The following is a 14,047-nucleotide window of genomic DNA, read 5'->3' as shown; positions in this document are numbered from 1 at the left end:
AAGGATTAAACTGGAAATAGATCAAGTAAATGCACGATAGGAACAAGTTTTCTGACATTTAAAAACAAAATGACTATCACATCCAAAGGATGTCCCCAAAATTTTTCTTTAAGCTGACGCATGAAGATTCATGAGTTCAGCTTCTTCGAGCATCTGTATCTATAGCCATTGAAAGAAATACAATCTAATGAACTTGAGGAGTTCCAAGAGTCTTCATCTATTTTCTTTTTGACATTTCTCTTTATTTGTTCTGGCACAATGCTGTACATTTTGTATAGCAATAGACCTTTATGGCAGAACAGGAGAATTGTTCTAATTTAATAGATATCAGGCATTGGCATTCAGGTGTATTTGTCAGCTTTGAACGTCAATTTCGGGTTGCGGATGTCATCCTGGCTCTGAATCAGCCGGATCTCTAAACTGCTTGATTGAGAATCAAATCCAGCTCTCCTATAGTCACTTAACGTCCTCTGCAAAAGTGCCTGCATAGAAGTTGAACCATGAATGAAATATGTTTTCAAGATTAAGAATTCACTCAGATTAAAACTACATGAAATTTTAGATTACATAGACACCAATGAGGATTTGATATAAAATATTAAGTGCACAAGATCAAAAGTTGTTTTGCCCTCATATAAACGCCTATGGTTCTAAGACCCTGCTCAGGCATGAGGACAAGATGCAAACAAATATCCAACCTGTGCCTGCAGCAAGATGGGGTATAAACACCATAGATCCCCACTAAATGGCCATAAGAAGAAAAAGGGGAATCTACCAGACAAGGCTTTCACAAGGCCTGTGTGTGTGAGTGTTGTGTATTATATTTCCTGGAGCATGATGTCAATAGCCACAATGTTGGCTTATAAGTCAAAATATTGAACATATATTCACCAACAAAAATTCATGATAATGTAAATGTCAGTCTGAACATTTGAATATTTAACTTTTCCCTGTGTAATGTCAACACAATCTGATTGAAGGCCAAAATTTTTCACATTCTTATTTCAATATATTATGTCCTGTAAGTACCACAGCTTAGAATTCACCAATCAAATGGCATCAAATTATAATCCCTTTACATGAAGAATTTTGAAAGCAAAAGCGAAGTCTTCCTCCATCCTAGTTCTGGTTCATGGTCTTAAAATAAGTCAAATTCAAAAAAGAGTCCCCATTGGAACACAATGCTAGAAATCCTTTCTAGATTCCAAGATTAAAAGGATAATTATCAGCCCTCTCTTTAGAATCAACTCAGGGCATGGGCATTTTTCTCCTTAACAATGAGGCAGGTTGTGTTCTTTGTCACAAAGTATTATTAACACATTAGTATCAGAATATAATAATAAGATTTCCTACAATAATTCATAACTTGAAATGCCTCCAAAAGTGTATGTAAACTTGTTCAATCACTGCAATTTAAAGATGCACATAGAAGGGCTTTTTATCTCTCTGGAAATACAGAATGTTAACTAAAGGTACAAGATAGAACCTAAAGATCAAAAGAACAAATACCTGCAAACTTGATACTGCTAGCTCTGCTGCCTTGTCAAGGTTGTCGGGATATTTCTGAGTAGAACAAGGAGCATAAATGTAAGAAATGAAATTTTACATAATGGCTTGAGGCTAGAATAAAAGCAAGAAGAATTACATTACTCCACCCAAGTAGAAGTGCAGTCATTAGATCTCCTGTTCCCTACAGAAATATGGATGCTCATCAGCATAATCATTTCCTAAACTGCATGGTTAGTATGCCAAGAATGAAGCACAATAAAAGGGAACGCAACAACAATGCCCTATTATAGTTGCAAATAAAGCTAAAACCCGACCATGAGCAAACAAAATGCATGAAACATCATCATCTGCAAGAAACGTGCAAGAAAGGGGAAACACAACTGAAAAGCTATTGGTTTCCTTCTAACTATTTCTTTAAAGTGTATGACTCAATTTTCTTGCAGGATTAATTCCATAACTAATTAGGGGTCAGGGAAGCCTTAGTTTGTTATTTTCAATATCAGAGGTCCATCATCTGCAAGAAACGTGCAACAAAGGGGAAAGACAACTGAAAAGCTATTGGTTTCCTTCGAAGTAATTCTTTAAAGTGTACAACTAAATTTTCTTGCAGGATTAATTCCATAACTAATTAGGGGTGAGGGAAGCCTTTGTTTGTTATTTTCAATATCAGAGGTTCCAAAGATTTTCCACAAGGACTTCAGCACTTACAGTGTCTAAGATATTGACGTCTAGTGATTGAATTATCAAATTTTTCAGAAGCTCCAGCAATAATATAATCTATCAAGGGAACATATGATAAGCAGAGATCTATATTCATGCTAATAGGTCCAAAATCTATTATGATATGACCCAACAGTACATGGCTCTTCCCAGGTTATACCTTCCAGCTACAAAAGCCGAGACTCACATCTGTAGTAATAGAGGAACGAATATAATCATGTTCTCCTCTCCTAACATTGTTCCCTCCCATTAAGCATGCTACTAGCTCAAACTATGTTAAGGTGATATTAGAGTTGCCTGCTTGGCCAACAAGAATTAAGTATGTGATTGATAACAGTCTGGTTTTTTACTCTGGTAAAAATTGTATTGTTAAAAACTTGATTTAGGCAGTTAATCACTTCTATTATAAATAATTAACAGACTCATGACACATCAAGGGAAGGATACACAATCATCAAAAATTGTAGGGTGGTCAACTTTGTTAGATCTTCTGAAGATCAATTCAACCAGTATGCATGATCAAATACTTGCCCTTCCATATAGGACAATCTTTTCATATTCAAGAGGCCAATACTAAATATATTCAACATATATTTGGCATTAAATGAACCTTTCTATACTCATTTATTCAATACTGCATCAATAGCTTGATTGAATAAAAGTTATCGTCTTCAGATGCCAGAGACCAAACCCATGGGTTCTTCAACAACAACGAAGTCATCTTGGCTCAATGGAACAAGCTCCACTTGTCCTTTAATAGGTCCTAATTATACTAGTCTGATTGAATAGCGTTGTCAGGGGTACCTTCAACTTCTGTGAATTATAATTATCATAGATCTTTGGCTTTAAATTGGGTCTCATTCCAAAATCTGTTGATTTTATGCACAACATAAGTTTGGTGTTTGCCTATTTATATTTCCTCTTGTGGAGAATGTAGATTAGGATTATCAAGGGACAATCTGTGATTGAATGATTAAATAGCTTCTCCCATTCTTTTTTGCTATTCTTATATTTCTGCATCTATAAGAACTCATATTTTTCACTCATTTTATTATCTGCATCTATAGCAGATCAAGTTACTGTCACAGCACATAAGAGCACCTTTAAACCTGCTCTATTCTACTTTGCTGCCACTCACAACTCACAGCAAATAAATTCATCAATTCATGCCACTCTATTGTTCTTTAACTGTAACCAGTAATGGAGGAAAATAGTAATTCAATTACTATTCCTAAACACCATTATCTATTACAACAAACCCAGAAGTCCCTTCATTTCAACCCAAACCAAAGAAAAGCCTGAGTAGACAGACATCCCTGAATCTTTCAAATCTCATCAGCATTCAATTTCCTCACAACAGCATAAAAGTAAATCATTTTGCCTTATACATATAGCTAATAGCTAGACTTTGACCTCAAGCAGCCTACAGATTGGATTTCAGGACTTTCAACTAAAAGCTCTGAAGTTCGAACCATGGTAAGGGGGCAAGGTTTATAGGATGGATGAGGACTACCATTTGTTTAGGCCAAAGCCAGTGGGTTTCCATATGCAAAAGAAAGATAGTACCTCCTCTCTGCAAATATTTTGATTTGCTCCGAAATTGAAGAAAATTTAAGAAACGCATTAAATAATACATTTAATTGAACAATTTTACTTCAATTTATATAAGGTGTTGATTTTTGTTGTCTTCTGGTAGTAACTTTTAACAAAAATGGGTATAAAAGTAAAAATTAAAAGTAACAGTAAGTGCTTATATATCTATATCACTGGATAAACAGTTTTAAAAACATATATGGAATAATGCCACAAAAGGAAACCTAGCTTGGGTGGTACCTGCCAACTTGCTAAAGCAGTTCTAAGGCCAAGTTAGAGGTCAAAACCACTGCAACATAGGCACATTAAGTTTCTAACAATCCCCAGCTATCAACACAAACAATAACCATAAAAGAAATAGTGCACCAAAAAGGGGATGACATTATCATTGAATGAAAAGGTTTATGTCAAGAAATGATTTTCATTAGCAAACAATTATTAGCACTACAAAACCATTTTCAAATTTCCAGCAAAAGGAATTCATGAGAAAATTTAGCATACCGTAAAATATGCAGGAATTTTGGGTATCACAATCTTGAATTGCTCTGGAGGGTGTTCCTGTCAAATTCAATACCACAATAAACAGAGACAAGCTTATCAGCATCATATTGGAGTCCAGCATTACCATAAGTTCCATAAAGGATCAAAGAGAATAAAATGATGAAACCACTTTCATTCAGTGCAACAGTTAATTCCCCACCCCCCTCTTTCAAAAAGGATCAAAGAGAATAGTGACTATCCAACAAGTCACTGTCAATCAGCCAACTTCACGCATAGCATTTCAGAAACATTAATTAAAAACTCCCTTGATAAATTGAATGTCCCCTTTCTAAATGGCACAAAGTTTTATACATCAGGTACTCCCTTACTCTCCAATTTACCCTCCAAGTTCCATAAGGGCTAGAGGGTGGCCCACCTAAATTATTGCACTTCATTTGAAAAGAAATAATTTTTTACCTCTTGGTAAATATAGGAAAATTTTATCTGCATTCGGGAAAGTGGACACTATTCTGAAACATCCAAATACAGTGGGACGAATATTCACTATGAAGTGGATGGAGTATCTATTTTTTATTCTTGGTATGATGTAAAGATGTGAAATTTCGAATACTGACTTAGGCCATGCTAGCTGAGGGTTTTATATAGGTATCCTTAAACATTTTATTATAATGAACCCACATTGGTCACCCTTAAGTAGCACAGACAGTATTAGAAGCCAGCCCTATCTGAGTGCAGAATATTAACCCTGATACTCATTGAATGCATCCAAAATATTTCAAAATAAAATATCAGAAACAATTACCCTTCTTCTTTTACAGTTTTACTCCTAGCCCAATAGAAGGAAGAATATTCAGTCCCTCCTTTTAATCTCCAAATCAACAGAGAAGACACACTTGAAAATCAAGATGCAGTCCTTTTACCACATAAAATTATCTATAACAAAAGATAAGACAAACAAGAAGCCTAAATGTCATGTGAATAATGTCTGTTTGGACCTTCTTAGTGCTAAAAAGGCTCTTTCTTGATGTATTATGCAGAAATGCCAGTATGAACAAATTACTGTTATTACAAAAAGCAGCAAGTGTAAGAACATACAATCACAACAACTAACTGCACCAGACTTTAATGCTCGATTAAATTAAATGAACCTGCAACTGAAATATAAAGTCAAGAGCACAGTGAAGACACACTTGAAAATCAAGATGCAGTCCTTTTGCCACATAAAATTATCTATAACAAAAGATAAGACAAACAAAAAGCCTATATATCATGTAAATAATGTGTTTGGACCTTCTTAGAGCCGAAAAACCTCTTTCTTGGTGCATTATGCAGAAATGCCAGTATGAACAAATTACTGTTATTACAAAAAGCAGCTAGTGGAAGAACATACAATCACAACAACTGCACCAGATTTTAATAATAAAATAAATTAAATGAACCTGCAACTGAAATATAATGTCAAGAGCACAGTGTCATATTCAGCAGACTCTACCTTATCTTTCTGATGACTACCAATGAGAAGAAGATTGCCATCTATATTGATGCTAGTAATCACAACCTGAGATTGATCAAAATTTGCAGAGTGTAATATAAATCATTAATTAAGGTTAAAGTCACATTTACATGCAGTTGTAGATAAGGTCCTTGAATGGAGGAGCTAAAGAGCTGAAGGATGATTTTTCTTTTCTACTAGTCTAACCTCAGAACAAAAATGGATTGAAAGAGGCCATAAAAGCACATAGAAGTAATTTTCCATCAACCATAACGTGAGCCACAGAACCCATTCTATCTTCATTGTATGTAATTTGCAAAAGTATATGAGATTAATGGACTAATATCATGTTTTCAAGTGAGTAACTAGGTCTGTATCTTTGTGTCTCTATGTACATCTTAGGACTAGGCAAAATTCATTTCTTTCTGTTCAGTGCAGAATTAATGGACTTTAGCATACGAGCCTTAAAGCAGATTTACATACTATCTCAACCTAACTTTTTCTTAGTTTTTTAATCTGTCTGTAATTATATCAAGGTTGCCAGAATTACTTGGAGTTAATGCTCCAAAGCATAAGTGAAGGTAAATGTACCAAAAATCTGCCCTGTCTTTAAATATATATCCTTTTTGTAAGATTATAAAGATGGAAAAGAAAACAACAACTTGGCTTTCCTCTAGATGCAGATTGACAAGGCAAAAGAAATAAAGGAAATAAGACAAAGGTAATGAGCTTTCATGTTCAAAGTTCTAAGCCAAGATGCAGAAAATAATGAACCTTTGAAGGCCCAGCAGCATGAAGAATGTTACAAGCTTCCCGACCATCTGTTTCTGAACTAATCCTGCAGTAACTAAATATTCTAAGAAACAGCAACAGAAGGCAGAAGATGCAGCAAAAAGAAAGCCCACTGCTATTAATACAAGGAAAGACAGAGGCTCAAATAGTAATTCCATTCTGATGCAAATAGCAACCCAAGCAAAATGTAGCTGTTAAAAAATGGTTACAAGGTTCAAATCCTAGTATAACATATACAAACAGTTGGTGAAGAGAGAGAGACAGAGATAGCAAGAGAATCTGTTTGTCCCAATCTTTCAAAGGCAGACAAGTAAAGGAAATCAAGTGGAAAACAAAATAAACCACCAAACCTCTTCTTAGAACCAAGTCAAGTTGGATGGTCTTGCTAGAAGAAATAAGCCCCTCTTTGAGCCAAGAGCCAAAATGTCAACCTCCTAGCAGGTCAGTTTGTGCGTTATATAGCATATTCCCCCAAATATAGGGTGAATAAAATCCAATTTTGTCTAAAGGGGACATAGCAGCATGCCTCTATGAATCTAATTATGTTCCTTTTTCCCCAGTATCAGCCTATTGATTAGAGTTATATGCATTGACTTACACTGAACAAAGCGGCTTTGCTTGGACAATTAGCAAACTGGCAAAAGAAGCATACTTCTATTAATGGCACAACTTATTACTGAAAGGTTACCATCAAGCATACATGAAATAGAACAACTGCTTGCTTTTGAATTTCATTTACTTCTATTAATACGTCCAAGCCTGAAATTTGAAGGTCCAGTTCTCTCTTCTTCCTTTGTTTTGGCAAAAGAAAAGCAACTTGTCAGAAAGCTTGACTACATGTCTTGGTTAAACATGAATTCTCCTTTCGAAAGCTCAATTCATAATTTAGCCTATCAAAAACTCTAGAGACACCTCAGTGCATATCCCAATGAACCATAATCAGTGACTCAAACCTCTAATTCTGGGCAGAAACAATCATATGACTTCCTAAGTGGTATCTATTTGTCCATTGCACAGTGTGAAGAGAAGAAAAACCAAGCAATTCTCCTAGAAATCATAACCAAGGTTTTGCATTTAGCATAAACACACAGACAAAAAAAAATGTTTTTTTTTTAAAAAAAAAACAGGTATTTTTAAAAGAAAAAAACGGGTTTTAAAAAAAAAATGATGCAGACCAGGAACTCAAAAATATTGAGAATTGAAATTTTGAAAATCCTTTTGTAGATCAAATGTCTATAAGATATGAACCCCTCTGCCTTTTACATGCTGTTACTAAAGTCCCATAAGATTTCCAACAAAACATAAACAACAAAAGGGAAACAACATTGTGGTGTACAGCAAATCGAAGTTTACAATGAAGAAATAATCTTCCACAATTTTTATTATATAGTGTCAGAGAGTACCTTAATTTAGTCAACAACTCTGCTTCAAACTGGTTAGGAGTCAACATGGAAGCCACTGGGACAACCTAACCACAAGGACTGTTACTAACATGTACAACAACTTAGCACTATAATTTAAACAGCTGGTTTTGCACCAAGATAATTAAAGCAGATTTGCTCCAAGATGAATACACAAATGATTGCTATTTAAGCTCACAATTTAAAAATTCTTATCAACTCACACTTCGAAAGTGCAGTTACCAATGGGTTTACTGTGCATGAAACAACCACATTACAAAAATTGAAGATGTGGACAAAGGATATAGAAATGGAACACTTGGAAGTTTGCAGATAATAATTGGATTGCTCACCTTTTCACGATATACTGATACCAGATCTTCAGGGACATAGAGTTTTCCTTCATCACCCATCACTGGATCACAAACTAGACAAGAGATCCAGACATTAACAAAAAAGGCCACTGTCTTGCTTTACGTTTGGGAAAGACAGAAGGGAAGGAGGGAGGATGGGGTTGGGCAGTGTATAACTTTCATTATTACGCCAGAGGTAGACACTAACAAAGATACAGAGCACATCACACATAACTAAAGACCACAAAAGGTTCCAAGTATAAAAACATTTTTATTGAGTATCACATTGTTAACAAAAGAAAGGAAGTGGAAAGTTTCCAAGCTTCCGGTTAAAAGTAAAGCTAGGGCTGCATTGCAATCTCTACTTCCATCAGTCAAAAATTTTTCATTTTAATGCCTTTTCAGTATTTGTTCTTTCTTAAACCTAAATTTTTGTCTCAAATTGGTAATTTCACTTATGCAAGCAACAGAAAAAGAATGCAAAATGTTAATCACTTATATCAATAAATAAGGAGTTCAAACAAATCAATTTGTGTTATCAAAGGTTAAATTAATTACAAAAGGGACCAAACACAATCAAGCAATGCTTAATATAAGGTCCAATAGCTTCATGAGATTTGAGTAGTCTACTTACCATAAGTAAGATTTGGATTTACAGAGCGAAGCTTATGTACAACCTCCAATACTTTGTTCAAAAAAGAAACAGAACCAATATAACCTGTAAATCACCAGAAAAAAATTGAAGCAATAGATATTAAAACAGATAATCATGGACAGTCAGAAAGCAAATGTGATTACAGCTCATCTATTAATCTCAAGAGTAACAGTTCGATCCTAATGATTAAACATCAGTATAAATACTTCAATTCTTCAAATAGGAAAAAGACAAATTCATTTTCAGCAACAAAAGTAAATCCACTTGATGATTGCTGAAACAGAGAAATAGAAAATGAACAGAAACAAATGATATTGCACAGCTATTCTAATGGCATAAATAAAGAATATCATTTACATGTCTAATTAATGGTGCCAAATATACCAATGCAACTACCTAGTATATGAAAGCCTAACATCTCAAAGCAGTGAAGAATTACCCACTCATTCAAATGAGTTAATCAATCAAAACACAATACTCCCTCCGTCCCATTTTCTTTGTCACTCTTTGACTTTCATGAAGTGAAAAAGCATAGACTTTAGTGTATTTTATATTAAAATTTTAAAAAAGAAATTCATAAAATTGATATTCTATGCTTTTTAATGCCAAAAAGTTCAAAAAATTTGAAAAAAAAAAGAATATAGAAAAAGTATGAGTATTGGATGTTACAAAATGAAAAGAGGACATAGTTTTAGGATATACAGAAAAATGAATATGGACAAAGAAAATGAAACAGAAGGAGCATTGAATTGATGTTGCACTTTAGCTATTTGTTTATTTTTAAACAATTATGATTTTACCTTTCACCATTTCCTTTTTCTTCATATCAGCAACTAAATGGAACCCAAACTAATTAACAAATTAAGAGATTAGTTTAGCGCAGATCTTGACCAAAATGACATGATTTTTGTACCATTCACGCATTCATTGCTAAGAAACCATTACAACCTACATTACAAATAAGAATAAATAAAATAACTGAAATCCAGTACAAAAGCATCCAATGTTAACACTTTTTGGGACACAAGTTGTTAAAATATCCAACCGTAGGATGTGTTACTCTGTTTCCTCTCTGTATAGTGGGTGGAAAATTCCAGAGAGCCACCCCAGACATAGCAGAGAATTTCTCTTCTTTTCAAATAATGTTATATGTTCCTTTCCATTTAAATATTGTATAACGATCTTTCTTTTCTTTTTTTTCTTTTTCATAAATGAAGAAAATATTATATAACAATCTATAGAGAATTATAGCATGAAACAGCTTCCATCATCAAAGCAGCTACCAGAATTAAGATACCTGTTAATAAATGAGTATAGTATAATAAATCATTCGCTTCAAGGCCTCCTATTAAATCCCACAATTGTTGTCCATTCAAAACGTGACCCTTAAATGTTGGGTATCCTGCACAGTTCTCAGATAGATTAAATATGCTATGTAATGTATTTTGGTCAGAACACCAAGCCTGAACTTATACAGATTGACAGCTGGCATCGCACCGTATATCAGGCCTTAGATTTCTGAGACTTTTGAGTAGTAGTATAAGCAGCTTGCCTGTGTGATTTGAAAACTGCACTGAATTGATTGGGTCCACATCATAGCCAAGTAGTTGGAGAGGAAAGACTGCTGACTTATTACCAACGTATCCCTGAGGATAAAAAAAAAGGAAAATTAAGTTACAATTGGAATAGAATATATCAGAAAATTTCTATATATAAGAAACATTCTTGCCAGATAAAGAAATTAAACGAAAGTAACATCAACCACACTACATATAAATAGTTCAGTCGTATACTCCAAATGTTCCTTTAACTGCTTGTAGGAGAAAAATAAGAATTTATGCCAAATGTTTTTCAAAAAACAGATAAGAACAATTCAGTGACGTAATAACCAAAACACGGAAGGAACATATTCACAAAATCAGTTCCCAGTTTGTGATAACATGAAACGGTGATTCTGTAGCTAATAAGAAGTACACTAACAAGACATAAAGACAGTGATCAAAGCTAGACCATCTGTTATTTATATTACAAATCTAAGAAACAAATGCAATATTCTTAATACACAGAAGTCAACACAATGCATAGATGAAAAGAAAAAAGAATATTGAAAACACAATAAAGATCAACATGCTGCTTTAAAACTCTATATTAAATCACTTTTATTTTTTGTATCCCAGGAAAATTATAGTAAAAGGATATGTCTAAAAATGCGTAGAATTTTAGCTTAAAGCATATGAATTGCCTTGAGAATTACTATCTCAGAGGGTTCTTAATTTATCACCAAGATTACCTTTTCTAATCACCGTTTTTCACCATCATCAACACAGTAAACTATTCAATTATATAAGTTCCAACAGAAAGGGTATTGCATATCAAAAGACAAAAGTAATATTAAATGAGGATAGGCCACATAGGTGAGTATTTTGTATTTCATTAGCATTTTCACAAAGGTATCGAGTATAGACAAAAAGTATCCAATTGTAATTACATCAGCAAACAGGCCGCATATCCGATCCAAAATAGCAAGACAGCCTAAATTCAAAATCACAAGAAGGAGAAAAAGTACAGATCTTCAATATTAACTTCTCTATATGGATAATATGACATAATTTCACTTGTCAGATAACTGAGGTTACTTGACAAGCACCTCCCACTTCGCTGGAATTAGGCACAAGACAACCCCCACCCCAAAGTTACAAACCACACAACGCAAATAATCATGACAAAATGCAAGAAATACAAATGTTTGGAACCAACACTAGTTTTAAATATGTATTAAAAGCAGAATAATTCCATATTTCTAGTATCTTGTATAATTTGACCTTTTGACTTCTTTATCTTTCTGAGGGAAGAATGCCCACTAAATTGGGGATTTTCCCATACCAGAGTACCACCATGCCCATTTAAGTAGATCTACAGTAGGCCTCCACATTTACACATCTAGTGCACAAGATTAATGGTCCATTCTATTTCTTACTACAGAAAGTAAAATACTACTCGGGTAAGTTACAAATTGCATATATTAGCCCAAAGAGAGTGATGGGTTTCTTCCACTCACTGTTTACTAGAATGAGATAATAAGGTAAGACAAGCAAAATGTAGATTTTCTTTATTATATCAATAAGTTTTAGGGGGAAAATATAAGGAAAAATTACACCGCTCAGGAATAAGCTTTAAATTCTTATTATTTGTCTTCAACTACACTATTTCACATAAATTTCCTAATATATATATTGCTTCACATTATCCCTCAAAGAAGCAGATTATACAATCATTCAAAGTTTCATTCTTCACTTAGTTCCTCATTAACGTCTCTCTCTATCCATTACTAAAATAGTACAACTAAGAACATAAATAACATATAGATTACATGAACAAAAACAACGACTCTAAACAAATACATACAGAGATGCCCAAAAAAAAACTAAAAAAATGTAATGCTACTTGTCCCACTACTTACATCCCCTCCGAAGTTCAAGGTGGGATCTCCCAATTCATGAGTAAGTCTACTTATCAGAGTTGGACAATAATTATTATCACCTCTGATGGGGCAAAGAGCAGTTCCCAACAAAAAATTCTAATCTTCTTTTTGCAAAATTATATTTATTAATTTGTTGAAAGTCAAACCCCGCTTTTCACAATGTTTGACTTTTAATACATCATGACTTTTATTACATCATGTGAATGTGAATTACGTTCATTAAAAAATATTAATTACAAAAAAGACAAAAGAAAAATAAGTTTTTATTAAGTAGAGATTAATCTTCATCATCATTTTCTTCCTCGTTCAACTTTCTCAGCGACCAAACAGAAGAGAAAGGAAAAAGAACCGTTAAAGAGAAAACAAAGGAGAAATAAAACCTGAACTGTGTGAGACTGAATGCTGAGAACTCGACCGGTATCCGAAGGAAGAGCCAAGGATAAGATCGGAGGTGACGCCATTTCCGAGTTCCTCAAACTTCGAGAACTTCAATAAATTTCAAAACCAATTCATCACCATAGTAATCAATAAAGAAAGAAACAAACAAACAAAAACAAATTTTTAAAAAAGAATTTAAATTATACGGGAAAATTATGGGAAAATCTTTAAAATTTTACCGGGAAAAAGAACTAAAAGTTTTATCTCGGAAAATGCCCGATTGCGAAGAACGGCCGCTGAGTGAAGAGCAAAGCAGCATAAAAGAAGGTTGAACTAAAAGATGTTTGAGTGTTTTGGGGCGAAGAAATTTATAGTGAAAACTATGGTCACGTGCGATTGATGTTAAATTACGGAAAATACCATTGCTTTTGGCGTGGTGGTTGCTGGGACCATCGAGGGTAATTTGTAATTTGGGTATTTGAGGTGGGTCCGAATCTAAATAGCTGTGTTGAATGTTGACCAGAACTGCAAGTCTTTGGTCGGATTTAAAATTTTCGAAAGTTAAAAAAATTAAATTAATTTAAAAAACAAATCAAATTGACTGAATTATATAAAATATCGGGCAAATTTTATAGTGAGGTTAACCTTAATGTAAGGCTACAAATAAAAGTCATTAGATTTAAAGGGTTCATTTTCAGCCCCTGATCAATGAAAAAACTTGCAATCTGTTAACCTGACAAACAGGTTAAATTAAAACTTAAATAACCCAAAATAAATAAAATTAGAAATGATAATTAAAAGGAATTAATTAACCAAAAAATATTAATTAAAGCAAAAAAACTAACAAAGAGAATAACAAAATTTTTAACGAAGTAATTAACCAAAATATATTAATTAAAGTGAAAAAACTAACAAGGAGAATAATAGAAATTTTATGAAAATTAATCATTTATAATTATATTCTCAATTAAAAAAATAAATATTGAAAAAATTTTAAATAAATATTATAACAAAAATTTAGTGTAATAAATTAATATTTTAATAATAATTATTTATTTTTGTTATTACTCATTTATAAGTTAACATTTATAAATCGTTAAATTCTTTTAACTCAATAATAAAAAATTAAATGTTTAATTTTAACAAAAAATAAATTTATTTTGACATAATTGA

General features: G+C 33.2%; 1 protein-coding gene across 1 annotated transcript; it reads right to left on the bottom strand.

Moving 5' to 3' along the window:
* Positions 1 to 39: 39 nt before the first annotated feature.
* On the bottom strand, positions 40 to 13,222 carry SOS4 (pfkB-like carbohydrate kinase family protein). The gene is made up of 13 exons (XM_021440822.1): positions 13,114 to 13,222; positions 12,877 to 12,982; positions 10,568 to 10,661; positions 10,313 to 10,417; positions 8,995 to 9,078; positions 8,361 to 8,434; positions 8,011 to 8,075; positions 6,590 to 6,653; positions 5,816 to 5,881; positions 4,324 to 4,380; positions 1,646 to 1,690; positions 1,510 to 1,563; positions 40 to 482 (listed from the first exon to the last, which is right to left on the bottom strand). The coding sequence occupies exons 1-13, from the start codon at positions 13,191 to 13,193 to the stop codon at positions 342 to 344; spliced, it is 1,035 nt and encodes a 344-aa protein (XP_021296497.1). The 5' UTR covers positions 13,194 to 13,222; the 3' UTR covers positions 40 to 341.
* Between the last annotated feature and the right edge of the window lie 825 nt (positions 13,223 to 14,047).

The sequence above is a fragment of the Theobroma umbraticum genome, unplaced genomic scaffold, assembly GCF_002168275.2.
Source record: "Theobroma umbraticum cultivar Fairchild unplaced genomic scaffold, ASM216827v3 scaffold_12.1, whole genome shotgun sequence".
In the NCBI taxonomy this organism is placed as follows: Eukaryota; Viridiplantae; Streptophyta; class Magnoliopsida; order Malvales; family Malvaceae; genus Theobroma; species Theobroma umbraticum.
This window is presented reverse-complemented; position numbering and strand designations above follow the sequence as displayed.

What these genes read in the sequence shown, in the direction of transcription:
- SOS4 (XM_021440822.1), bottom strand. Translation starts at nt 13,193, where the DNA reads ATGCTGCTTTGCTCTTCACTCAGCGGCCGTTCTTCGCAATCGGGCATT. An exon ending in GAGTTGTTGACTAAATTAAG is followed by an intron (nt 6,654 to 8,010) that starts GTACTCTCTGAC and finishes TAGTTACTGCAG; the next exon opens with GATTAGTTCAGAAACAGATG. An exon ending in ATGCTGCTGGGCCTTCAAAG is followed by an intron (nt 5,882 to 6,589) that starts GTTCATTATTTT and finishes GATCAATCTCAG; the next exon opens with GTTGTGATTACTAGCATCAA.